The sequence below is a fragment of the Rhodnius prolixus genome, unplaced genomic scaffold, assembly GCF_049639745.1.
Source record: "Rhodnius prolixus isolate KJV_2025 unplaced genomic scaffold, Rpr scaffold_7, whole genome shotgun sequence".
Lineage (NCBI taxonomy): Eukaryota > Metazoa > Arthropoda > Insecta > Hemiptera > Reduviidae > Rhodnius > Rhodnius prolixus.
Window position 1 is genome coordinate 335494 of NW_027411582.1, and position 27578 is coordinate 363071.

General features: G+C 35.3%; 1 protein-coding gene across 2 annotated transcripts in view; it reads right to left on the reverse strand.

The window, feature by feature from the left end:
- Positions 1-4723: 4723 nt before the first annotated feature.
- Skel (DM13 and DOMON_DOH domain-containing protein skeletor) overlaps positions 4724-27578 on the reverse strand; it is a 41950-nt gene continuing 19095 nt past the window's right edge. The window contains exons 8-15 of one of the 2 annotated variants that reach the window (XM_074113181.1): positions 23038-23137; positions 18466-18650; positions 17069-17264; positions 9194-9333; positions 7462-7627; positions 6977-7170; positions 6662-6889; positions 4724-6582 (exon numbers count right to left, since the gene is read on the reverse strand). In XM_074113181.1, the coding sequence (XP_073969282.1) occupies positions 4894-6582; positions 6662-6889; positions 6977-7170; positions 7462-7627; positions 9194-9333; positions 17069-17264; positions 18466-18650; positions 23038-23137 (2898 nt within the window). In that variant the 3' untranslated portion in view covers positions 4724-4893. Of the gene's footprint in view, positions 6583-6661; positions 6890-6976; positions 7171-7461; positions 7628-9193; positions 9334-17068; positions 17265-18465; positions 18651-23037; positions 23138-23604; positions 24531-27578 lie in introns of those variants that run through there. The other variant, XM_074113182.1, reaches the window with a different exon arrangement.

Here is a 27578-nt window from a genome sequence, read left to right on the forward strand (position 1 = left end):
TGCGCTCACGCTGGCGAGATATCATTAATAATAATGGCAATTATATTATTTAATAACGTTTATTGACGGTAAGAAAAATTTGTATTTTGTTTTATTCCAAAAACGGGCAGAACTTTTCGGTAGACCATATGTAAGTCTAGTCAGTGGTAAAGATGGTTAAATGTGAGCATAAGGTGGTCCTATCTAAGTCTAGTAAGTGGTAAACATGGTTAAATGTGCTTGTAAGGTAGCCCTATATAAGTCTAGTGAGTCGCCAACATGATTAAATGTGATTGTAAGGTGGTCCTATCTAAGTCTAGTGAGCTGCGATCATGGTTAAATGTGAGCATAAGGTGGTCCTATCTAAGTCTAGTAAGTGGTAAACATGGTTAAATGTGCTTGTAAGGTAGCCCTATATAAGTCTAGTGAGTCGCCAACATGATTAAATGTGATTGTAAGGTGGTCCTATCTAAGTCTAGTGAGCTGCGATCATGGTTAAATGTGAGTGTAAGGTGGTCCTATCTAAGTCTAGTCAGTGGTAAACATGGTTAAATGTGAGTGTAAGGTGGTCCTATATAAGTCTAGTGAGTGTAAGGTGGTCCTATATACGTCTAGAGACTCGTGAAGAAGTCCAAGTTTACAAAAATTAACCGAAAAGTATTTATTGAAGACGCTTAGAAAAAGGGCCTCGCCAAAACGTGGTTCGAACCATTGGTTGAAAAGCCATAAAAGTGGATGATTAAATTAGTTTGATTAACGATTGAAATTGAACTAATTCGGTGATTAAAATTAAAGTTCAATTTAATTCTCAGATTTAATCATAATTTTTTTAGTTTGATTAAATTAGTTTGATTAACGATTAAATCTGAAATTTAATTGATTAAATAATTGTCATATGATTAAAATTACGATTAAATTCGCCGATTAAATTCTGATTAAAATTAAAAATAAATTTAATCAATTAAAAAATTTAATCAATTAAAAAATTTAATCAATTAAAAAATTTAATCAATTAAAAAATTTAATCAATTAAAAAATTTAATCAATTAAAAAATTTAATCAATTAAAAAATTTAATCAATTAAAAAATTTAATCAATTAAAAAATTTAATCAATTAAAAAATTTAATCAATTAAAAAATTTAATCAATTAAATTTAGAATTTAATTTATTTTTTAATCAGTGCCCAACTCTGTCAATGAACCAACATTCTAATACTACGTAAGGGAAATTTGTTTTGGTCGCCATAAATGAATTAGAATGTCAAACCAGCCCCTGGCTTAGTCTGTTGCACCCTGATTACGGAAAGTTCCAACTGGTTTACTCAGGTAATTCCTTCAAGATATGTGCCACAGTCCTGAACCTCTTTTCCTCATTTAATCCCAATTTGGGCAATTAAAATGATGCTGCCACTTTGGAAATAAGTAGAGCGTGGAGAACCGTACCCACACATTTGCATATACTATAATGTACTCTTTAACAAAAACTTACAGTTTAAAATGTTAAGTATAAGGGTTGATTAAACGCCAAAAGGTACACAAATCAGCAAGTACCCAACATTTCATTAATACTTCATTGATATTATTTTAAGTAATTTTACTACATTAATTTTCATTAATATTTTTTTGAATTTATTAGATGTCACAGACCCTTATGCTGGCTATTTTAATCTACAAAATATTTGTTCAAGTAGAACACCATTTAACTTAGATTGACTGTAATAAGATAAATAAGATATGCATATTTTTAGGACAGCTAATTATTCCAGTATTTTACTATAAGTAAAATTAGAGGGACTACATTAAATTACAATTGAGAAATGAATAATTATTGTTGAATAATTTACTTGATATTACCTACGCGTTATTTGTGCTCACAAATACTTCGGAAAGACGAATTCTAGACTGAAATATTATTTTAAATCCGTGATTCAAATTTAAATAGAAGCCGACTCTGCCTTTGTCTTTTTTTACTTTAACGTGCATGTACATACATACGATATATGTGACTATTCAGAATAAAGAGCATAATAAAGATAAATCAGAAGAATAATTTGGAATAAAGCTAAAATAAAGTACCTATTTAATTACGAAAATATAATGTACATTTTATCATAATTATAACAAAAAAATAAAATATTATGAATGAACAAAGGGAAGGGATTAGCTATGCGGTTAGCATATTGGATTCCCACGTGGAGGTTCCGGGTTCGAATCCAGCTGCTGACCCTTAGATTTTCTCTTTCTAAGAGCTTCTTACAGCTCACTGTCCGGGTGATGGACAGAGTTGTCTGTAACGAGAGAACACTGTCCGGAGGCCGGCAGTGCACTGAAAAAAGCTCCGGGCGCCAATAACCTTGATGTTGACGCGACTTAAATCATAAAAGAAAAAGAAAATGAATGAACTGGCCAGCATAAGGGTCTGTGACATCTAATAAATTCAAAAAAATATTAATGAAAATTAATGTAGTAAAATTACTTAAAATAATATCAATGAAGTATTAATGAAATGTTGGGTACTTGCTGATTTGTGTACCTTTTGGCGTTTAATCAACCCTTATACTTAACATTTTAAACTGTAAGTTTTTGTTAAAGAGATTTTTGTACCTTTTGGATAGATTTTCTTATTTGTATGTTTTGCAAAGTTACATATCTGCTTTTCAGATTTTATTAAAATTGGGAATAATAAATTTAATTTTATCATTATAACCTGAAAAGGTGTTAAGTCGGAGTTACTACCACTGGACAGATCTTTTTAAAGAATGATTATAGTTGCGGTCCCCAAACCATCCTCAATAACAATTTTTTTGAGAAAGCGTTTTGAATAAAATAGGAAGGTAATTTGTACGTAAATAGCAAAATTAAACTGCGATTACAGTACTTCTCCCTAAAAGGCAAAGAGGCAAAGATTTTGAATCGAACTACAATTCATTGATGAAAATCGGTTCACTCATTGAAAATTTTAACGATTGCAATACTTCCTCTTAGTAGGTGTAAGAGCATGATGGCACTTCACAGCCACGTAGAGGAGCTTTAACCACTTCTTCTTACTAAATTTTATCAAAATCGGACTAACCGTTATAGAAATATTGGTAATAATAGTTTTAGAAAGGGCCTTACTTGGGTGGGGCAAACTCCCCTCCTTATGAGGCACAGCGTCGAGACTTTTAAAGTGCAAATCTGTACAAAATTTCGATTCGAATGACACTTTATTCATGACAATCGGTTTACTTTTCGATAATTTGAAACGATTGCTATACTTCCCCTTAACAAGTGTAAGAGCAGATCGTCGCTTTAATGTTACGTAGGGGAGCCCTAACCCTGTCATCCTACCAAATTTTATCAAAATCGGGCTAAGATTTACAGAGTAATTAATGATAATAATTTTGGAGGGGGCCTTACATAAAAGGGGCTAACTCCTCTCCCATTCCATGTACAGCGTCGCGACCCCCAAAAGGCACATCTACATAAAATTCCAAATCGAATGACATCTCATTCATGAAAATCGGTTCACGCGTTTAGGCGCTACGTTGTTTACAAAAAAGGTAACAACAACAACAACAAGAAGAAGAACAAGAAGAACAAGAACAAGAACATTTTTTGAAAATGCCGTTTTTGCTCATTTTGAGCATCTTTTTTCTCAATATCTATCAAATCTAGGTTGTTGCAAAAAAATTACAGTTATAAAGGAGGATTTGCCCTATATTTTAAAGAAAATTTGGGAATTTTATCTTTTATAGAAAAAGAGAAAAAAATTGTCAAAGTTGGGTGTTTTTCAACGTTACGCTTTTTCGTGCAGTTTTTGATGATCAACCCTTATACAACTGTCCTACCGGACAGTTTTAATAACATTATACCAATAAATAAAATAAGAAAAATATTAGTTCACAGAATGTCTTAACGTTCGAAATATCTTATTTATAGTATTTATATAAATACAAAACTTTTTGCACAATATTATGTTAAATAAAAGAAAGATTATGACCACTGCTTTGTTTTAGATTCGTAGTTTTAAAAATTAAACCTGCTTTTTAAGGAAATATCAAAAGTTCCCGAGAAATCTCGCCTTCGGGAATTTTAAAAACGGCGACAAGTTAATGATTTTAATGGAAATTATTAGAATAAGTGTGCCGTGATTTGAATGAGGAATTTTAAAGATAGACTCACTTTGGTTTGGTCATAATTAATTTTGTCATCGAATGATATTGGAAGGCTAGGTACTTCATTTTAATATCATATTCTATCTAATATTATTTAGTGCAAGAAGGGTTCAATGAAATCTGACTTTTGCAACATTTGTGATCCTTAAGGTTGGAAAATTCAGATTCACAGACAAAACTTGTTCTTAAAATCTTTAATAGATTAATAAGGTGGATGATTATATTTATAGTACCAGTTTTAGTTTTTCTGACCGGCTTCAGTTTTATCCTTCTCAATGACATCACTCTCAATCATTATCTCCAATATACTCTCTCTCTCTCTCTCCCTTAAAAAAAAAAAAAAAATGCTAATAAAAATAAACTTTATTTGTTATTGATTTCAGAGCAAAATTATAAGGTACTACTTGAGCCAAAACATGTGATTACAAGTGTTTCACATCTCTTATTTTGGCTTTTTACTCACTAGATCCACTTTCTACAAGAATTTAAATAATGTTATTACAAAAAATAAATAAAATGAAATATTTACATGTTCGTAAAGTAAATAAAAATAATAAAATTTGGCAAGAGAATAAAAGAAGCAGTACTTTTGATTGTTTATCACTTGGAACACCTGAAATCACTTTGTACTCTGCGTGGAAATGTGAGTTTCACAGATATTTATCAAATGTTCGGAAATTGAAAGAAGAAGGACTCTATTAGAGAGGTAGAGTAGCTTGGTCTCAGGCGGTCCAGTTTGGTTGTCCTGGCGGGATGGTTAGGTTCGCAGATATTTAGCTAATATTGCCATTACTGTAGGTAGAAGCAGATTTGCTGTGATGCTGCCCCCGCCGTTGGTCTGAGCCTGCTCTGGTGGCCCGGTACGGTTGTCGTGCTGCTGAAAATGGCCTGGCTCGTGGTGGGCCGCTCGTCTCTGGCGTCTCTCTTCCTTAGACATGTTTATCACAGTCACTACTTCTACTTCAGATGGCTCCCCTAACGAAGCTACCTCCTTCAAATTCTCTTTACTGTCTATTTTTTTTTCAATTAGTGCCAAAGCTTCAGGTTGTAAATTTATCCTGCGAATATCGCTGGATACCTGGTTCGATGCTGAAGGAAGTTTGTCTCCTATAAATGGATCAAACTGAGACGAACTCTTAGACTCATCAGCATCTACGGGAGCAGGCCTGTGGTTATCTGGTATTGGTGGTCGTTTGCCTTCAGCCTCAGACTTGCCGTCGTAAGCTACCACACTAAACGTAGTTCTGGTGGGTGATATGAAGTACGATTCCACCTTGTCGTTGGTTGTCTCATCTAGATCCGGTTCAGACCTGAATAAAGGTTCATCAGTATAGATTGGCCTCCTTACAATTATATGACGATAAGGCTTTCTGATTTTCTTTAGAGGCTCAGTTGTGGCCTTCTTTGTATGTTTGGAATTGCTATCCAAAGGTGATGGTATAAACATTGGCTCAAACATTTCTGTATGCGATTTTTGTTCCTCCCCACTATCCATGTTGATTACACCTTCGTTTCCTTCCTCGTACTCTACATCGGACAGCCTTTCTTCCGCATGAGGCGTTTGTATTATAGGCTTAAAGCCACTTTCGATCACCAACGAACCGGGATTAAATCCTGTATTCACTGCGATTGGCAGTTTAGTTGTAAGTTCTTCAGCGTTCTGGCTGATCATCTGTGAGGGTTGTATTTTGTGTTTTGTTTTCTCAGGCAAGGATGAGATATAAGATTGTTGGCTGGGTTTCTTGAATTTGTGGACATATACAGCTTTCATTGGCGCTCTATTTGGCATCAGCGAAGCTTGTTGCGGCATTAGTGGTCTTACTGGTGCACCTTGCATCATCATCATCGGTCTCTGTGGAATCCTTATTAAAGGCTTTTTCACAATCACTGGCCGAGTTTGCGAAGACGATGCATGAACCATAGACGGGCGATTCATCAATGTGATGGGTTGTGGGGGTTTCATCATTGGCTGAAGAGGCCGGCGTATCATTAATACAGGCCGCCTGGTGGCTGGCCTTCCGTTTCCATTACCAAAACTATTTCTGAACGGTATACCCTTTATCAGAGGCATTGCTGTAGGCGAGATCATTGTTAGATTTGCAGCCTTGTGAGTAGTTGAAGAGTGGGGGATGTCTTGCACATCCTCTTTTACTGGTATTATGTGCTCCTCAGAGATGTTGGGTCGTTTTACATTGTATGCGGGCTTAAGAATTTCATATGGAAAATTAACTTTGGTAAAATTCTTTGCTTTTGTATCGATTATTGACTGAGAGGGAAAATCTGGTTTCACCCGTGTAGTCACAATTAGGCTTGGTTTTGCTTGAAGTTGGTCTTGAACGGGTTGCGGAAGTAAAACGCTTGGTACTGGCTCGGATCCAGCGGCAGTGGGCTGGTCACAGCGATCATGGACGTGAATTTTCCAACCGAGATAACGATGGGAAAAACACTGAAAGGAAACGTATAAAGTATGTTAATATTATATAATAATGTTGAGATTAAACAGTAAATTTATTGCAGAATCTTACCTGATAGTATACAGTATCAGGAGTGTCTTTATCAGGTGTCCACTGCACCACCGCTGGTTCCCCGTGGTCACAAACTAGAGTCAATGTTCTCTGATAGGCGCCAAAGGACGCGTACTCATCGGCCATCGGCTGTTCTGGATCAGGGGTCCAATTGCAAAGCCTGCCCAGACCTGTCGGCACCACTTCGCCGTGCTTATTTAACTCTGCTCCAGCATAAATGTTTACTTTCTGCAAACAACAAACAAAATCTGATCCAGCTCCAGTGCTTGGAATAAAACTTTCTCAGATAAACTGAAAGTGGCAATGTAAAATTACCCGTTTCTCTTCTGGAGTTTTATATTGGTAACCTCCAACAGGGTCATCCGTTATGTAGAACGGATGAAACTTTGCCGGCACATTCGCGTCCTTACCGCCTTCCACGACGAAAGTATAAGTGCGACCTCTGACGACATGTATTTCAGGAATCAGCAGTCCATTAATGTAATAGGATATCCCCCATCCAACGTGTCCTGGAATATAAATCTCTTACTCCACTGTACACTAGAGAGGATCGTTGTTGAGGAAATGAAAACAGAGGAAATTCTATGAAATTTTATTCGTTCCAATAAAAAGCCATGAATGACCCCTGATGTAGAGCAACATATTCGCTAGATTGAGCTATGTCTCGGAAGATAGCTAAATCGATTAATTAACTGTGAGGAGGTCAGGATCCTGGTTAATTCATTGGTAGAAGAGCTTAGGCTCCACTCAAGGTACTGTTTCTATTTTAATAAATAATATTTAGCAAGAAATGAAATTACCTGTAATGGCCGGGTACCCTCTTTTACCTCCGGTGGGTCCCATTTGGGCGTAGAAGACTCCATCTTCCGGTTCGTTACACTGGATAGCCGGGATCTCCCAGGCACCATTTGTGGGTGCTGGCGATGGAGGTGGTGGTACCTTGTAGACTGGGGCCTCTGTGGTTCGCTGCAACATCAAGCAAAATGCTTGATTACTTGCTACTAGTATAGCAAACTCTAACGTTGCTGCTTAATTGCAAATAATTTTTGAAGAAAAACAGATTTGTGCAGCATAACATGTTATAAGCGTATAACACTGTGATAAACACCACATTTAGCTTTTAGGGAACTACATGTGATGGCTGAGGGCGATTTCACTCGGTTTAGGTCTAATTTTGCCGTAAAACTTTACCTTTAATATATATATGAATAAGAGAGGCGGAATGACAAATATTTAAACCTCTGTCACTCAAATGGGAGTTTTGCCTGACGTATTGTTTCCCTTGCATTGTTAATTACAAATTTAGCTTATCAGTGGTAAAGGATAAATCTAACGCTTAATAGGAAAGCTGGAGTTCAGCGTGAAAAACATGGTTTGTCACGGATTTAAAAGGTGTTAAAAATGTTTTATTCAAGAAATCCAATCTACTTGATTACCGCATACGAATTAATTAATTTTAAACCTCTACCTAAATTGTTTAAGAGTCCTTAACGCAATTAACTAATCCACTTACGGTAGGTCTGAGAAAAGTTCAGAAATTTAAAATTTTTAATTTTAGGTATAACTTTAAATTTGAATGCAAATTGATTGCACAACAAAGATGTATGACCGATGAAGCCGTGTGTCGAAGAATGTCCGACCCTCACAATCAAATCACATACGGCCGTTTAGGAAAGTTATAGCATAATTCCCAAAATTAATAAAAGCTATTACTGTCCAGGGTGAGGTCTTTTAACTTCCTAAGTTGTATTTATCGTTATCAATGGAGAGGTCTTCGAAAGAGCTTGTGAATTCCTATTCTTATGTTAAAATTGTCACTTAGTATTATATTCTTATTAGTACCTTGTAGCACAAAATTCCACAGCTTAGGGAAGATATTATCTGTCCAGAAGTTACAATTGAAATAACAAGGAATAACTAATATCTGGGAGCTTCCATTTTTATCAACTATTAAATAACAATTTTTACGGTGAACATTAGTTATAAATGCTGGTTTTTACTGTGTACAAAGCACCACCGCTGGCGCAGCCGAATTTTGCAGAGGTTTGCAATTTTACATGCACTTACAATTTAACATTAGAATTTAATAATTATTAAATCAGAAAAATAATAAAAAAAAGGAAAAGACTAAAATAAAATTACTATATTTTAATCTAAATTAAGATAATTAACGCACATCCAACTTAACAAGCTCAAAAAGCAAAGGCTCATGATCAATCAAATATCGATTTTTGACAAAATAACTTAAATATCATAAATATTCATAGGTGTTAGAGAAAAAACGAATGGAAGGATACCTCCTTACACGGCGGTCGCATTGCCCAAGGAAGACTAATTTAATTACTTGGGAAGTTGCCAGTTTTTGGAGGAAGTATACCTTCCAAAACACTCTTATATCTTGAGATTTCTCAGATATCTTTGGCAGCAGGGGGCGTTCAGGGTGCCGCCAAGTTCTAGAGGTAACAATACATCTCGAAAGTCGCAGTGCATTACAATCGGATACAAATAAAAAAGATGTCCTATACAGCTTACCTGAGGTGGACTCCTAACTTTAGTGGGCGATGCTTCATAGGAAGAGACTTCGCCAGTGCTGGAAGCATCAGCAGTAGCGTCGCCCTCCGGTATCGGACAGTTCCACTTGGGAGGACGTCCAAAATCCAAGTACACATCACCTGACAACATTGTACTTCCAATCTTGTTATACGTATAATTAAATTTTAATAAATGATAATAATTTAGTTCTAGGTTTAGAGAGCAACGTGTTACAGAGCACTACCTTGCGGTTCCAACCCTTACATAATAGTAATTAGATGCACTATACATTCGTAAAACTTATTTGTAAAATAAATCTTCATTTCAAGTTAATTTTTATTTAGTACCATCCTATATTTTTTACTATAACGAACACCTAGAACGAAGTAGTTGATGAGTGTTGTCAAAATGACTTCTATAAAGTTTCCTAAAACAAAAGAAATAAATTGATGCCACCACTTTTTCAGACAAACTTACATTATATTGTTTACATTATGTGTTGTTATATTCAAGTTAAGCGTTTTCAATTTATATTTTCTCAACAATAAACATTTTTCTTTAGAAACTTCATTTTAGTTTTCTTACAGAGGAAGGAGACAAATACATACATATGTTTTCCTCTGAAGGGTCAGGTTATCGATATTTATCTATCTCTTAGATATAATTACAATATACAATTCTATCTTACTTTTACTATCCAAGGTCTAACTCACACATGTATTTAATATGAGAATTTTAAAATGTATTGTATCTTCCCATCTAACAATATCTTAATACAAATTTTTCTAGAAAAGCTGATCCCAACGAATTCAATGTTCGCAACTCATATGTCAATAAGGCGTACTATTATCTTCAGGGATTGGACCAGCCTCATCTATCAATGTCCTGCTGGTCTGTGTCCTCCATCCTATGGTGTCTGAATCCAGTCCAGGACGCCGCCTTTACGAAAACTCAAGCAGCGCGAGGCCACGGAGTCATGGAGTTTGTCAAGGGAGTTGTGGAGTTTGAGTGATCACAAGGACGGACAAGAACAGAAACAAAACTTGTACTAGAAAGTGATCCCTCACTAGTTCGGCTCTGACAGGTTTTTGACATTTCAAAAACCTGTTCAATAAATGCTTCTTACTTTCTGGGCCAACGAGGCGTCCTAACAAGAGTGCCCCGCACATTTCTACCAAAATGGATCTTTACATTTGATTTTTTATAGGAAAATGTAGTATGAAAACTCACGACTTTAATAAATTTAAATTATTGGCTGATATTAAAATGGCGTTTTGGAGGAAAGTTTAGCACGTTCCTTCACACAACTGGCCCAATACTCCAATTCTCCTAGGAAATTATTGGAATAAAATTTTAATACATGTATTGGTGACTCTATCTACATAAATATATTTATTTTTATACACGGATCCTGAGGATATCCATGAATTTACCGAAAGATCGGTAAACAATTCTATTTGTAATATTTATTTCTGCAGCTCAATAATTCATCGAGATATTTATAAGATAGATATATAACTGAACTGTTAACTGAAATAAAAATTGTGCACCATTTTAAAATCTTACACAATTTTAAAGTTTAAAGGAAATGGTAGAGACAGTTTCAAAAAAGTCCCGGAAAAGGGTAATATCCATTGAGTAATGTGGTACTGCAGGTTGCAGAATTTGCTTCAGAATCTGAATTTTATCACCAAATTTAGGCTTTAATGAATATAAATTCAGGTCACAGGATCGTGAACTATTTTTGGTTTTTTAAAGAGAAGGTACTCAGAGAAGTATCCTTAATAGAGTTTTCTTCAAAAAATGTTTCAAATAAACGTACTTGAGTACAATATGTGTGCGTAGTTTCAAGGAAATCGTTGGAATTATTTTCGAGACTAACTAAAAAAAAAAGGGAAAATCTATTCAGAAAATGGTGCTTCCAGGTAAAAGGGACTTTGATTGCTAAGCTACTATTGTATCCTCTGGAGGGGGATTATAATCTTCCAGCCGAGTGTGATTTTTTTGTTTCGGCGATATGTACCTACTTTGCTGACAAACACTAACATTCCAAATCGATATTTCAGGTGAAAACTATTAGACTTGGAGAATTCACCATTATTGCAATCATGCGAACTTGCACCTAACTTTGTTAAGCATTTTAAGTTCTCATCATCATTATTTCTGGTTAAAACAGAGAAATGAGAAATCTGACACAATTACATGGATAACTAACAACTATTTCTCTTTCAGCAGAAAAAAACAAAGATATACTCACCATTAGAAACTATAAAAACAAATTGTGATGAAAATATCTGGTCAAACATTCCCTCATCACTGACTTGCCGCGTATTACAAAATTAATTTTGTAACAATTTATGCGAAAAATGAGATAAAAGCTGCATTGTTTAATCAGTTTAATGGCATTCTTGCTCAACCTACTTCGTTAAGTTTATATTTACTTGGATGTTAGTAAATCGATTCAGTGAATTAGCGATATCAGATGGTTTAGATTGTCGAGTCGATGGTAGCCTCAAGTCCAAATATCAAATTTAAAAAACAAAACTCTCAATCAAATTTAAACTTTGCGCGATTTCCGTCCCCCCCCATAGTTATCCTGACCACACACACACCAATTTGTAAAAATCACTTTCACAATATCAGCATAATATTCTAAATAATTGAGTAAGAGAAAGTAAAAGGAAGTTCTGAATGTTAAGAGAGATGCACTGGAATTGCCCGAGAGAAAGTTGTTTTGATATTTGAAGCCCAGTTTGTAGCTCGTCTCACTCCACCATCGCTTCCGTTTCACTTCGTACCGACTCCCTTTTCCACCGAACTCCTACATACAGCAGGAAAGTTATAAATAAAAGTAAATTTTGCCGTACCCCCCCCCCCCCCCCCCCTCATAGTTAGCTTTTCAAGTTTACAGAAATCTATAGAAATCTTTTTCAAGAAAATTTCTGCAAAAATAAATCTGAAATGGTTCGGTAAAGTTGGGCATAATTTCCTCAAACTTAAAAATGGAAATATTTTAATCCCCTTAACAAAAACTTACGGTTTTAAAAAAGAAGTAAAAGGGTTGATTAAACGACAAAAGGTACACAAATCAGCAAATGCCCAACATTTCATTTATTCTTCTAGCATCGTATTTTTTTAGAAAGCATTAGATGTCAAGACCCTTGTGCTAGCCTTTTTTCATCCATAAATATTTTTCTATTAGAATAATAAAAGATGTATCTCATCATCACTGTTAGTATTAAAAAAGGCACTTCATTTTAACTTTATTCCAAATTAATCTTTCAATTTATCTTTATTCTGAATAATCTTCTTACTCACTCACACATTAAAAAGAAAAAGGAAAAGTTGGAGTTGGTCTTTTATTGCCGTGATATATGAATCTAATTTCAAAGTTAAAATAAAATTTCAGTCATGAATTCGTCATACAGGAGAATACGAGAGCAGAAATTATACACAGTTAATAACAAACAAATAATATTTGCAATTAGAATTCATCAATTTTAATATTTTAATTTATTTTAGTCTATTTAATTGAGTACTTGTAAAGAAGTTTTATAACCGAATAAAAATATAAAAATCTATATCTATTTTATATTAAACAAATACTCCTATTACATTGTGAGGAGAACACCTAGATTAAGAATGTTATTGAAGGAAACTACATTAACATTTAATATCAATAAACTAGATTACCTATTACTAATTACATATTATTTTTAACTCGTAACTACGAGATAAAGTAATGTACCAATCAGTTTAATTAACTTAAACCGAGCTTCAGCTGCACTAAACTCGCACTTAAATCAGATGCCAAAAACAAAAACAAAATAAAATCGGTATCTACGTTGGTAAATATATTTTTAATTTTTAACGTCAAAAAATTATATTTTTCATTAACATTTTTTTCAAACCAGAGCAAGAATAGTTTAATACTTCCTATTACAATCAATCTAAATTAAATGGGTGCTACCCTTTGCTGTACAAATATTTTGTGTTTGAAAATGACCAGCATAAGGGTCTCTTTGAACATTATTAGCAATTACAGTTCTTTTCCGTAAAAAAGCAAAGAAAATTTAATCTGCGAATACGGCAACACTTCCCCGCAGCAGGTGTAAGAGCAGGATGGGCCAAATGTCACGTATACTAAATTTTTCTTCTTGCTTAATTTGATCAAAGTTGGGCGAAGATTTTCAGAGATATTATTAATAACAGTTTAAAAGGTGGCTTTATTTAGGTGGGGCCAACTCCCGCCATAAATATATACCATCGAGACCCCAAAGAACCGTATCTACCGAATCTAAGATTTCAAAATGAAAAACAATTCATTTATTAAAATCAGTTCAAACGTCCATAATTTGAACGATTGTAGCACTTCCTCTTAGTAAGTGTAAAAGCATGATGGCGCTTTAATGTTATACAGGGAAGTTTTAACTATCCCTAAGTACCAATTTTTATCAAAATCGGGTTAAGATTTTCTAGAGTTATTAGTATTAATTGTTTTACGGAGGCCTTACTCGCGTGGGGCAAAGATGCACAGTGCGAGACTTCTAAAATGCAAATCTACAAACAATTTTGAACCAAATGGCACTTCATTCACGAAAATAGGATCATGGGACGATTATTTTAAATGATTGCAATACTTTCCCTTAGTAAGTGTAAGAGTAAGCACGACGCTTTAATTTTACGCAAGAGAGCCCTATCCCTTTCATCCTGCCAAATTTTATCATTCGGTCTAAGATTTACAGAGTAATGAGTAATAATAATTTTGGAGAGGGCCTTACATACATGGGGCTAACTTCTCTTCTATTCAATGTACAGCGTCGAGACCCCCAAAAGGCATATCTATATAAAATTCCAAATCGATTGACACCTCATTCATGAAAATCGGTTCGCGCGTTTAGGCGCTATGTTTACAAAAGAGGTAACACCAACAACTATTTTTGAAAAAGGCTTTTTTGTTTATTTTTGGCAATGATTTGCTCAAAATCTGTAAAATCTGGGTAGTTAAACAAAAATACAGTTATAAAGCAAGATTTGCTCTATTTTTAAAGAAAATTTGGGAATTCTATCTTTTACAGAAAAAGAGAAAAAAATTGTCAAAGTTGGGCGTTTTTCACCCACGCTTTTTCGTGCAGTTTTTGACGATCAACCCTTATACAACTCTCCTACCGGACAGTTTTAATTTGTCATTATTTATTTATTATTTTTGTTATTTCCTTAATTCGTTTTATAGCCTAATTTAAAATTGATGTTAAAATTGTACATACAGAAGAGGTAATTTATAGCGGTGCCCCTTTTATCAAAACTGGTTTTTTAAGAGGGGAATTTTTAAATTTAAATTGGTAGTGTTTTTTTGGTGCGAGGTTTCTGCTATTCTCGAGACAGTCAAAGAAGACATTCATCACTTTTGCTGTTTTCCTTTTTTTTTGCAATACTTTGCCTTACGTACTGACTAGTTATACAAAAAGTGGTCATAGAACTCAAAACGTGTTTTCCGGTCCTAACTTAATTCCAGAAATCATATAATTTCATAAATTGCAGTGATGGTCATGACAGATTACTTCCACTTTCGTGTAGAAAATAAATAAAAGATTAAATATGAGTGCAAATGACATAAATAGATGAATTCTAATCTCCATTCTTTGGAATTCTTTTCTAATGGGATTTAGAATTGCTGCAGGAAATACCATTACATCCAAATAACAGGTCATGACAGGGAGGTAATAGTGTAATTTAACAGGCATCCTTGCTAACCTACAATTTTTCTCAGGTCCAATACGTTCTTAAAAGTCTCAAAATATAAATGGATTTATTTCATTCTGAAAAAGGCGCATTTAAGGTAACATATTCAAGCTCATAACGCTCCCACTACTTTCTATTACTGTAATTACTGATCACAAAAGTAACAATACAGTTGCAAGTAAATAATAAATCAGAAGAATAATTTGGAATTAATTTAAAATAAAGTGCTAACTGGCTGAAATTACTAACTGAAGTATGAATGATGTGTTGGGTACTTGCTGATTTGTGTACCTTTTGCGTTTAATCAACCCTTAACTTTTAAAACTGTAATTTTTCTTAAGGGTAGACACACTTTTTTTTTGGAAAAGTGTATAATAAAAGGATCGTTACACAAAATCAGGGGCACAAGGATAAAGAAAAAACATTCTAACAATATTTAAAAACACCTCAGACATCTATTCTGTAAAAGCACAGTTTATTGATAATCATAGTTTGTTGATATTTTTCATCCTCGTTGAACAGAGTGGACTGAATTAATTAAGGAGTGCGACGATTTTGGAATATCAAAACCACATTCAAACATTAGCCCAACCCAACCTAAGATGTCTTTATTAACTTGGGCCACGACTATAGTTGGAAGAAATTTAGTCGGTTAGAATGGTACTGGTATTGCGGCTAGAGAAAGTGGTTTGCCACAAGCAGATCTCTTTACAAGAGTCCGTGTTAAGAGGAGAACCTTGTGTCGATACAAATAGCTAAAGCGACAGCAATGTAGACAGTGAAAGTGGAGATTGAGGAGATGTGCAAGTTGTCTACTGGGGCAACCAGACCGCGTCACTTGGCAACACTCTCGCCGCAGTCGCTCTAACTTCCTGCAGACAAGTATTGGGTCTCTGCCGCAAAGTCAGGTCCCAGCCGCGCACTGCTAATTAACTTTTACACAATTATAAAAAGTGTGCATGAACCACTTGAGCTCCGCCAATTGATAGTTCCCGTTTGTGAATGAATAGCAAACATCTAATTAGTCGCAGTTTTGGGAATTGATGAAATTGTTTACGATTGTTTATTTGCAATGATTAATATGTGGGAGAATTACATTCTACACAAATCTAAGAACGGATGTGAGGGCATAATAACCCATTGGTTCATTGCCCCCCCCTATATATCTAAAAAAAGATATTTTTTAACCACAATTCTTACAAACATTATCGCAAACATAATAATGAGCGGAAGAGAATAGTTTTAAAATTGAAGAGAATTTCGGATTCCTTAGAGCAAGCTAATTTTTTCATTTTATCCATAAAAATTAAGTCAAACTCGGGTTTGCAATTAAGGTGTATTTATTGATTCCATGCTTTTAAAAAGCAGCTTTGGATTCCCTGAACCCCTAAATATTATAGAAAAAATAGTCCAAAAAACATTTTGGATATCAGAGGTAAATTGCTGAAAGTCATTTACTTTCTCGACATTCAGTATTTTTATTAATATTAATTACCAATATTAAGAAGTTTACCTCACTAGGATTCCATTTCAGCGAAAGAGGGTAATATATGTTTTTTTTTTTTTTTTTTTTTTTTTTTTTTGGCGCATCAACAGCTGAGGTTATTAGCGCCTGGAGCTTTTTCCAGTGCACTGCCGGCCTCCGGACAGTGTTCTCTCGTTACAGACAACACTGTCCATCACCGGACAGTGAGCTGTAAGAAGCTCCTAGGAAGAGAAAATCTAAGGGTCAGCTGCTGGATTCGAACCCGGGACCTCCGCGTGGGAGTCCAGCATGCTAACCACATAGCTAATCCCTTCCCTTATATGTATGTTATTAACCACATACTACTTGAGGATGGTTTGCTGATCCTATCAGACTCAAGGTGTAATACCTTACCGTTTTCGAGAAGTGCCGACAAAAAATCGACAGTGTCAAGTCCAAAATTGAAAACTTCCTGATCGAATTGAATTGTTTCGTACGAGGCAGTAAAAATTGAGAGCGAAGTAAGATAAGTAAAAACGGTTTTACGTGCTTTACCAGTACAAAGAACAATATTCAACTAGATTGAGATGCGGTAAATTGGCCAAAATAGGTATAAAAATTAGGTTAGGTCACTTACAGCCAATATTTATTAGATCAATTTAGGTTACCTTTGGAAGTGATGCTGTGATAAGAAACTTCTGACTTTGAATTGAGGGGTCCGACAGCCCAGATAACCGGCTGGCTCATGTTTGTGTGAATGGGTCTGTCCAGACCGTCATGGGCCTTCAGCGGTCTCTGGTAGGTAACGATGGAGTAACCGTTCACCAGTGCTGCGTTCAACAGGCGTACGCTCTCTGTGTTCGACTGTAATCACACACTTCTTTATATCATCCAATGAAATCTTTACTTGCTATTTAACGCTTGTTATTTTAATTTATTGCTTTTAAGTTTATTCTTTTAGCGATGAGTGCCTCCTCAGCACCAATTATAGAAGCTAATATTAATAGGCTAATTAATAAGAATTAATAGAAGATTCTGCAGATATAAAGAAGCAGGAAACAAAACAACAAATTAAAATAGTTAGTAAATAAACGAATTGAATATTGTGAATGTCATCTCCTTTTGAATTTCCTTCTTACAGAAGTAACTCACACATACACACCGCCATAATTGGTAGGAGGAAAACAAATGAAAATTTAAACATTAATTAAAAACATGGTCAGACACAGTTCCATCAAAAACCTTAAAAACAGATAGATCAAACTATAAGAACTTCAATTTAGTCTGAAAGAAAATGAGAAATTAAATTATATTTCTAAAATTAAAGTCCAGCGTTTTGCTTATAGATTTTCTATGAATGAAAGGTTGGGTACTTACTGATTTGTGTATCTTTTGTCGTTTAATCCTTACACTTAACTTTTAAAACTAAAGTAAGTTTTTGTTAAGGAGATTACATACTTTAACTTGCTGTAGCTCTGTTTTACAAATTTGGTAAAATTACTTCCCTACTTTATAAATCCCGTTACTATGAAACCAGTGGGCACTTTGAAAATTATTACTAATAATAGGGAAAGAAAAGTGGGTGATAGGTAGAAAAAGCTTGACTACCCTAAAGTGAAATTTCAGAGTAATGAGCGATTCTGTAAGTGTGTTCAGGATGGACTACTTCCTCTACCAGTCAACAAACCAAAGAACACGGTTTGCAATGCAATTACAGTTGTACCAGAATTACAGTTGAAATTTTTCAACCCGGTTCTCTAATCCCATCTGATTGATCAAGTTAACTTTTCATGAAAGAACTCTAGTAAACGCGTTTTGTTCCAAAATTTTCATAGTAAGACATTTTAACAAAATCCTAATTTTTGCAATTATTATTATGTGGTTATCAAAAGATTTATTCGAATTTATAAAAATGTTTTGGCCTATAATTTAGTGGTTATCATTTATTTATACACACTCTCGATGTTGTATTGAAATGTATTAGAAAACATTAAAAAAATTGAAATAAATTAAAAAGCTAATTTGTTGTTTGTTGGTTCAAGTGAGTTTTCTTAGAAGAACAAACCTCAATCCTGTAATCCGGACAAGATCCTCTAGTGCCAGCACATTGCGACTTCGAATCCAGATAGTAGTCATGGGCGTACCCATTCAATGTGTTCTGGTCGACCCAAGCGGTCACTACATCTCCTCCAACCATCACGCTCTTGTGGTCCTCCCCAGACAGTCCGAATGACATATACTCACCATCCTCTGTACACAAGCAGAAATTAGGCAATATACAAATAATTAATTATAAAGTCCAAATGCCTGCTCTTAGATTTTTTTCTTCCAAGGACCTTCTTACAGATCAAAGACCGGCAGAATTCAGCAAGCGCCATTTGCAGCACGCCGCAATGGATAAAGCGAAGATGAAAGCAAGAGGTAGACCTCCGCTTACGCTAGGTTAATAAAAAATATGAAAAACAAGCGGTCACATAGAGAACGCGCACTGAGGGCTTTGAATAAGCTAAGATTAAATTATAAGCTAGATGGTAATCAACCGCATTGTTGGTAGACAATAGCTCTAAACTCACAAGAAGAATGTTGGTTCAAGGTGAACATTCTAACTGTGAGTTTGGCGCCATTCAAAACTTAGCCAACGTCTGCATAGAAATCTTTTGGATTTCTGAATCACAACACTTTCGAATCTAACTTCGGCAGACTACGGTTTCTGGGTAGCCAAATAAACTTTTGTAGCAAAAAATAAAATAAAAATCATGTTCTTTATCAAACTTTATTTAGTTTGAACAATCACACAACTTTCATTTACTATAAAGTTCTAACTCATTAATTTTTGCCTTATACCGACTTTAAAAAACGTCTTTCACTCCTACTAAAATTATGTAGCTGGTACGGCCATATCAAAGCCAAACTTTAGGGGTGTTTACTAAGAGTCACAGTGACCTGTCATGTATGTACTACTAAGCCGTGGCTGCAGTATTAGGTCACAGTGAAAGTAGCAGCGGCAATCTCGTCTAACTAACAAGGAATTCCCAGTTTTTCTGAAGGTTTTAACTGATTATTTAGTAAATTAGAAAGAACAGCATTGTACTATTTAAAGCATAATACCATGGGAATGTCAATATATGAGACAGTTCCGTATTTTCCTAAAGTTATTATTAGTATTTAAGTGAATTAGAACGAACATCAATGTGCTATTTATTCCAATTAATAATTCAACGTCTCATAGAAGGAAACAACGGAAATCTGATAAAACTAAGAGACAATCCTTTATTTTCCTAAAATATTTACGATTATTTTTTATTTTATCGTATATTTACAAATTTTAGTGAATTACAACGAACAGAAATTTACTATTTAACCCTGACAATAATACATGAATTATTGACGGAAACGGCGGTAATCTGACGAAACTAAGTGATAATTCCGTGTTTTCAGTTTTATTTACTTGTGGTTTTTACTTGAATTTTCGTAAACTAGAACCACCTAAGATTTACTGTTCAAACCTGGTAAAAATACTATGTCCAGGGATTAATGTTTCAACCCTGGTCATGATACTAAATCTCATTTATAGAGACAGCAGAAATCGGGTCAAACTAAGATAAATTCAATATTTTTCCAAAAGTTATAACTTGTACTTTAGTAAACTAGAACGACCTGGAATTTAATATTCCATCCTGGTCTTAAAGATATGTTTCATTAAATGAAACTACGGAAATCTGGTCAAACTAAGAGACAATTCCATTCTTTTTCAAAGGTTATAACTGTTATTTTAGTAAATAAGAACGACTCTGGATTTACAATTTAAACCTGGCCGTAATTCCAATACTCATTGATAGATACAGTGGAAATCTGGTAAAATTCTAAATTTAAGAAAATTGTGAGCGGAAGTGGCTCTTTACAATAAAAAATTAGTTTTTAGCGATTATTTTTGTCAGAAGTTCTCTGGTTTCAAGATAAATGAATTGCGATAAGTGAAAGTCATGTCAATTCTCGAACTCTGCGAGGGTTCTCGAAATAGCTTTGTCTGAAGGGAAGCATGCTACTAGAACTGAATTATTCTTAAACCACAATAACTACGGTAAAAAAAAGAAAAAAAACAACAAAAGTTTAACTAAAATGAGTCTCAGTGTTGCCAACCAGCATAATAAGAACTAACTACTCTTGCGTGTGTGCATGCTCTAATTGGGCCGAGGTGCTGACACACCTGTTGGATACATCTTCGCCCCCAAACACCTGACCTCCCTCAACATCTCTAGACATTGCTCAGTATGTGTTATGAAGTTAAAGTAATAGTGATTTAATAAGGTTAAAAAATGAATCATTACTCAGTTATAATTTTAGATCTTAAGAATTCTTGGGAAAGTCTGTTTGTCAGTTGGACTGATTAAAGACTCCTCAGACATTAACGCAAACCCTTTCAGCTTAAATAAGAAGGCCTTGTATTAATTCCCATCAACGTATCATTTTTAGATTATTTTAAAAACTGGTATAGTACACATGTGTGCGTGCGTGCGTGTGTGTGTGTGGTATGCGTCTGTATATGTATTTTAATGTTCCACTCTCTGAAAACTGCCTGGAATTTCTGAAAAGATTCTCAAATGATCTATTCAAACATTACTTAGTTTGCACAGTAATTAGATAATTTTTGCATCAGATCAAGCGCTTTAACTTGATATGATTTTTTTTTTTTGTTATTTGCATTTTTTTTATTATTTATGTTCTCAATGTGCTGCATTCAGAAAGCCTCTGGAACATCATTGGACTGAAATTTCAAAAATTGCGAAGAAAATTATATTGAACTAAACAACAATGAGGTTAATGTGCTGTTTCCTGTAGACCGAGTTAATGTGCAAACAAGACCACAAAAACAATAAATAAATAAGTAAATAACAACAATGACCGTTTGCAGCAAGTAATGCGTGGGGGCCCATGTACCGCCCGGGTGTCAACTGTTTACTTGCCGGAAAGAGACCTCTACCCCCGCACAGAAGATGGTCAACCAATTGAGGAGAACTTTGATCACTCAGTAGCGTATTTAAGAAGTAAGCTGCTTAGTGGCGCGCCAACCTAGCTAAATGAGTTTAGACTTTTCTCCCGTCAGCTGCTATTTATTTACTACTGCGTAAACGTCTTTAGATTAGGATGTCAAAGCGAACAGTTACGGTTGTTCAGCTCGTGCCGACCATGTCTATCATTCACAATTTTATGATGAAGCCAGCCTCTATTTGTGGGAATAAAACATCAAACAACCATTAGCTTTGTCAATTTGACTAACATTACCTAACGCTGCGACAGTTAACATAGAGGAGCTGGCTCGTCCCCTTCTGCGAGCCTAGAAAGAGAGCAAACACTCATTTAAAGCGTTCCCCATTTGTTACAGGAACTATTGTCCTCCATAATGACGTAATGCATTATAAAGTTCTTTAGCCCCTTCGCAGGTAGTGAAAAATACACTTCCCAATTACTCTTAATGTATCTTTTATAATATTAAATTTCCTTTATTTGGCTATGTCGACTGTTACAAATACTCTTTCAAATGGTTCGTGGACCATAGTAAAAATATTCTAAATTCTACCTCTCTTACATCTAGAATTTCACTTGTGGAAAGTGATTTTATAACCTTCTGGAAGAGAGTTTTGCCTCCAATTTGTACAGATTATGACCTCAATTTCAAAGCATTGCTGGAAGCAGACAATGTTTTAGACTTGCAGGAGAGTTCCCCCAGGTGGATAAGGATGGGGGAACAGCGACCTCATGAAGGTCGCAGAGAACTGAAAGTTGGCCAGTGGTGCAGCGGCACTGATCTCTCCTCTAATGCCAATCCAATACAACCTGCTCCATAGCAACTTCCCTTTGCCAGTTCATCTCTTATAATCTCTCATCTGGACTTTTATTTAAACATCACTCTGACTCTCTGCCAATCGTAATCCTCGTCCAGTTTCCATTCCTTTCGCTTAAATCATTTTCTATAGTTGTTTTTCTACACCTTTCGAAATTCGTCATACATACAGGTTAGAATGGAAAAGCCTAATATATTCAATCTAGAAATTTATACAAAGTTGGACATTGCGCCGATTATTTGCCGGCACCCCGATTCTTGCGATTTTTCTAGAGAAATTGGTGGTAACCAGAATTAGAGGGTGACCTCTAATTCTTACATTAGTAAGAATATTATATTTATTTGATGACCACCTTTCTTACAATATTTCCAACGTTTTACATTTGGGGTAAATTTTTAAATATATTACCTTTGCGGTAAAGGGTGCATAGGAGATCGGGTGACCCTCCTATAATTTCATACAACTCTCTTGGGGCGGAGTAAGGACAGCCCATGTTTCCCAAAGAGTCATGGGTTACAAATAAGGGAAGGTGTATTCTTTATCCAAATTATCCAGCAGAAGAGGAAGCTCCTCGAACTAGTACTGGAGAACTTATGTGTATTGGTGAACACTAGTGATCAGACACAGCAACAGAACTAATGAAGATCGGAGTAATGGTAGAAAATAAGTAATGAATTAAATGAAATCTTGTGTGACACATGATGCAGGTGAGGTGAGGAGGGTGTGAGAACTACAGCATTGAATTAGATGAGGCAGTGGATCAATAGGCTGCCGGAAGAGATCAAGGTACTGACCCAATTTGGCGACCAGCTGGATGACCACGCTGTCTCCGGCCACCGCCCATCGCGCCTCAAAAGCCAGGTCTTCGCTCAGCACTTCGCAGTTCAGCTTCGACTGCAACACATACCACTTCGTATTCTCGACTGTCGTAACTAAATTTTACAGTCATGCATTTCCTCCACCACTTTCTTAATAAAATAATGCTAATGCTAAATTAAAGCTGAAACAAGGTGAGCAGAGTGGGGAGACCAATGATATAGTATGTCAATATGACGTCCTTAAAAATCTTTCTATGCAGCTACCTGACCTCAAATATGACCTCATATACCTCGCCTTATGTATGACCAAATCATCTTCCAAAACGCTAATTACAGGTTGGTGCGTAGTTAAAAACATTATCTTTCACTACAATTTCTACAACTGGGCAACCTACTAAAGTGCTGAGGTTTGTAAAGAGTTGCAACTAATTCCGCAACTTGGACCTTAGATATTATTTCTTTCCCACGCTTCCACATCTCATGGCGCAATAATGCCAGCTTCTTTATGCAATCTCGGTCCAGGTATTATAAGTAACTACACCATTAACTTTGTAAAATTTCTTTTTAATTACATCAATTAAATCACAAGAATAACACTTTACTCACTTCTGGTGACCAAATATTCAAAAACAAATTTGTTTACATTTAAAAACATTTAAAAAAAAAATAAATTGTTTTATGTACATTTGTGTTATTCATATTTATTTATAATTGCATTCAATACTGGTGTCCAACTTTTATTTATCCACACATAGTTTAACGAATTTGGCAATATGTACAGTGAAGAAATCTGGCATCTCTCTAAAGTCTTTCTTTTTATACATTATTTACAATAAGCTGGAATTAGTGAATAACCTGAATGATTTGGCCTAAAGCACACCTACAAGTTAGATAGGTTAGTATAAGGGGAAAGAATTGTAAGCTCGTCTGTGAGAGGCAGAACGATAGGATTCCTGTGGTTGGTACTGCAGGGCTTGAGGTTGGTACTGAGGAGCTTGAGGTTGGTATTGAGGAGCTTGCGCTTGGTACTGCAGGGCTTGCGGCGGGAAGGTGGCCAAGTAGGGCTGCTGTGAAGGGATGTAGCTGTGTGGTGCCCAGCCTGAGTAGTAGTTTGGTGCCACCACGAAGGGCTGGGACAAAACCAGTGGTTCTGGGGTCAGCGTCACGGATGCTTGTATCTCTACATCAGTTTGAGGTTGGGGTTGTTGAGTTGGTTGGGACGGTTGTGGCAGAGCTTCAGGTATTGTTAACCGTGGCGCTGCAAATCTATGTGCTATTGGTGGGCGAAACGTCGTGGGCTTTATGTTCTGCACATTAAACAAGGGCAAGACTTGCTGGTAGCCTACTGGCGGTTCTTGTTGCGGGGAATCCTGGACTTGAACTTGCTGAGATTCTTGAAGTTGTGCTTGCTCAGAGCGCTTGGAATCCTTAAGGATAAACTGTTGAAGGGCCGACTGTAAGGAACGTTTCTGTAACATAAGCAAATAAGCCATCTGTTAGAGGTTTGTGTCCCTCCAATACGGCCCTTCTCTGTTTTCATCATACTGATTCTGATTCCTGGACATTCCCTACATTTTAAAATTCTACACACTCATAACTATCTCTTAACAACGATCACACAAGTTTGAATACTGAATTTTCGTTCTGGCGGTAGGTACTTGCTTTAAAAAAAGTACTTTCTTTTAGAAATAGTGTTTTCTCTTTGTATGACTCTCGCTGGCATTCTTCTGTCATGCTAACGTGGGCCAGCATTGCGATAATGCTTATCAAAAATAAATAAATTAATTAATTAATAAATTAAAATTAAAAAACGGATACTAGAATAAACTAAAATCTGAAGTAAAGTTATTACAATTTATTTTGGTTGCAATAAAATTAAAATATTTGCTATTTAAGTTGACGGGAGTCTTTAATTTTTGAATTGGTGCGGGGGGTAAGTAATTCCAAAATATTTGAGTTTAGAATATTTAACCTTTATAACAGTTTAAGAGGCAACAAATTTCCAAGGTTATGACTCTCAAGAATTTTTTTTAGATAATAACATTGCATTGTTGAATTATGGAGTTAGAGGCCTGTCTAACTCCTTTCAATTTCCTTTCCGAGATAGTTCACATGAGCTCATCTTTTCAATTATTTCTGATTTTCCAGTTGAAGACAATTTTTCTTGGACCTTCTTCAGATAAACATATAAATGAAATATATTTATTTAAAGGTGGGGATAAAAAAAGTTAAATTGGCGTAAATTTAACTGAATGTTATAAATACGATTTGACATCGGAAGAAGGTTCGTATCATTTTTCAGGATAGTAAAAATCTCATTTTTAACAATAACTTTCTGGCACTTCGTTGACCGCCGTAATTGCCAAATCGCTCAATGGTTCCATGTAAATGTGTTCTTGTTAGTTAACGTCATTTATTTTAATACTTCTCTATACATATGGATTTTCGTGGAAAATATTCGCTTAAAGTTTAGACGACTCTCCCTCTCTGCCTATATACATATATATATACATTTATTTAACGTGCTGTAAAATTCAGGGGAGAATATTGTTGACGTGGCTAAGTGGAACTCTGACTTAGGATCTACAATATTTATGTCCCAATAGGTCACAATACACTATTACACTCGGACAGTAATAGTTTTTAAGCCCCTTTATTTCTTTAGTTTTTATTATAGATTGTCTAAAAAAACATTTTTTGTTTTAGTTAAATGAACTGTTCATAAAACAACTGAATTTGTAATTACACCGTAGGGACATTCACGGCTCTTAAAGCTACAGTTCGACGAGAAGCTCATCCTGGAACCAGACTGTAAACCTCGTCAGCGGGTAGAAGGATCTACTTTTACATAAACTGACATTAGTAGGAAAAGCTGTAGGACTATCCTCTAATCCGACGACATTTTTGTAGTTGCGGTAGGTCAAATTCTTTTTAAAAACCCAAATCATTCTCGACTTGTAAAGCAAATCGTCTTCTGTGATGAAAAGTGGCTATTTAACTTGTACGATTCAAGCACTCAAAATGAATGCGTTAGACCAGGCCTGTCAGCTTTTACTGCTCCTAGAAAGAAAATTTTTCTAAAAACTAATGCCCTGCAAGTGATGTAACTTTGAAGGAGTGAGAGGAATTCGAGATTGATGCCCATGAGCAAGCAAGATGTCTAATTTTAATCCTATTCAGCCCAACAGGATGGAATCCATATTGTTGTACCGAAAAGTTAGTCAACTGAAAAAAAGTTGTACTGCTGCATAATAAAAAAGAGCTCATAAAGCCAGAATTCACGTCAGACTGGCTGAAAAGTTAATGACCTGTAGAACTCATTGCTTATCCTGGTTACAGCCGACACCTCGCTCTTTCACACTTCCTCTAAGTCTGATACATGGCAAATTTTACTACGGAAATAGAAAGGAAAACTGATAATATTGAATTAACCAAATGCTCCAAATAATTGAAATAATACTGGCTGAGAGATGAGAAGAAATAATAATAACTATAAATTAAACTTTGCATAATAAAGTGGTAGGTATTATTATTATTATTATTATTTTTCTTTTTTTTTCGGTGCATCGACATCTTGGTCATTAGCGCCCACTATCATAGTTCTTCTTATTTCCTTATACTACACGAGCTGGGATGACACATGTGCAGACCCATAGCTTCCAATCACTACACCTTGCTTAACAAGGTAGGGTGGAGCCTGGGTCTGCAAAATTGTCTCCACACATCCCCTCTTATTTCATCGACCTTGTCGACGAGGGGGAGTGTGGAATATAATTGTGACATCCCTTAAATAAACTAACGTTTATACTACATATCTAAATCTGAATTAATAATTTTAAATGTTTTCTATTATATTTATTGTAGGCAAAACCAAAAGTATTATAATTTCTAGGTTTACTATTTGCTTGGGCTTTACTGAATACTAAATCCGAGGAGGCTATTTACTCTACTAGCAGTTGGATGTGCAGTACTTTGAACTAATATTCCTGCACATCCTAAAATAAACTAGAGCTAATTATAAATAACCTGATGGGGTTGAAATACTCGTATAAAATTTCTTTCAACCCCGAGATAAAAAACCTAACCTAAACAGACATACGACTTTCTCGCCAATAAATACATTCACGCTAATAAATACATTCTCATCTATATACAATACACCCATCCAAAGCATTCACACTAGGGGAAAGTACTCGATATTCCTTTCCCCTTTAAAAGGACTAACCTATAAATTAACCTAATTGCTAACCTAAATTTTAAAATATAAATTGATATGTTTTAGATACGTAAATAGCCTCCTGATGTAAGGAGAACCCTCTTGAAGGATAACGCGCTTGTCATGTGGCAGGCCTGCTGTTTCTCTCTGTGTTCGCAGTGCCTGACACCCTACCAACACGTGTGACACTGTCAGCCTTTCTCGGCATCGCGGGGACCTCGGCCCGACGAGATATTATTATTATTATTATTATTTTTTTTTTTGGCGCATCAACATCTGAGGTTATTAGCGCCCGGAGCTT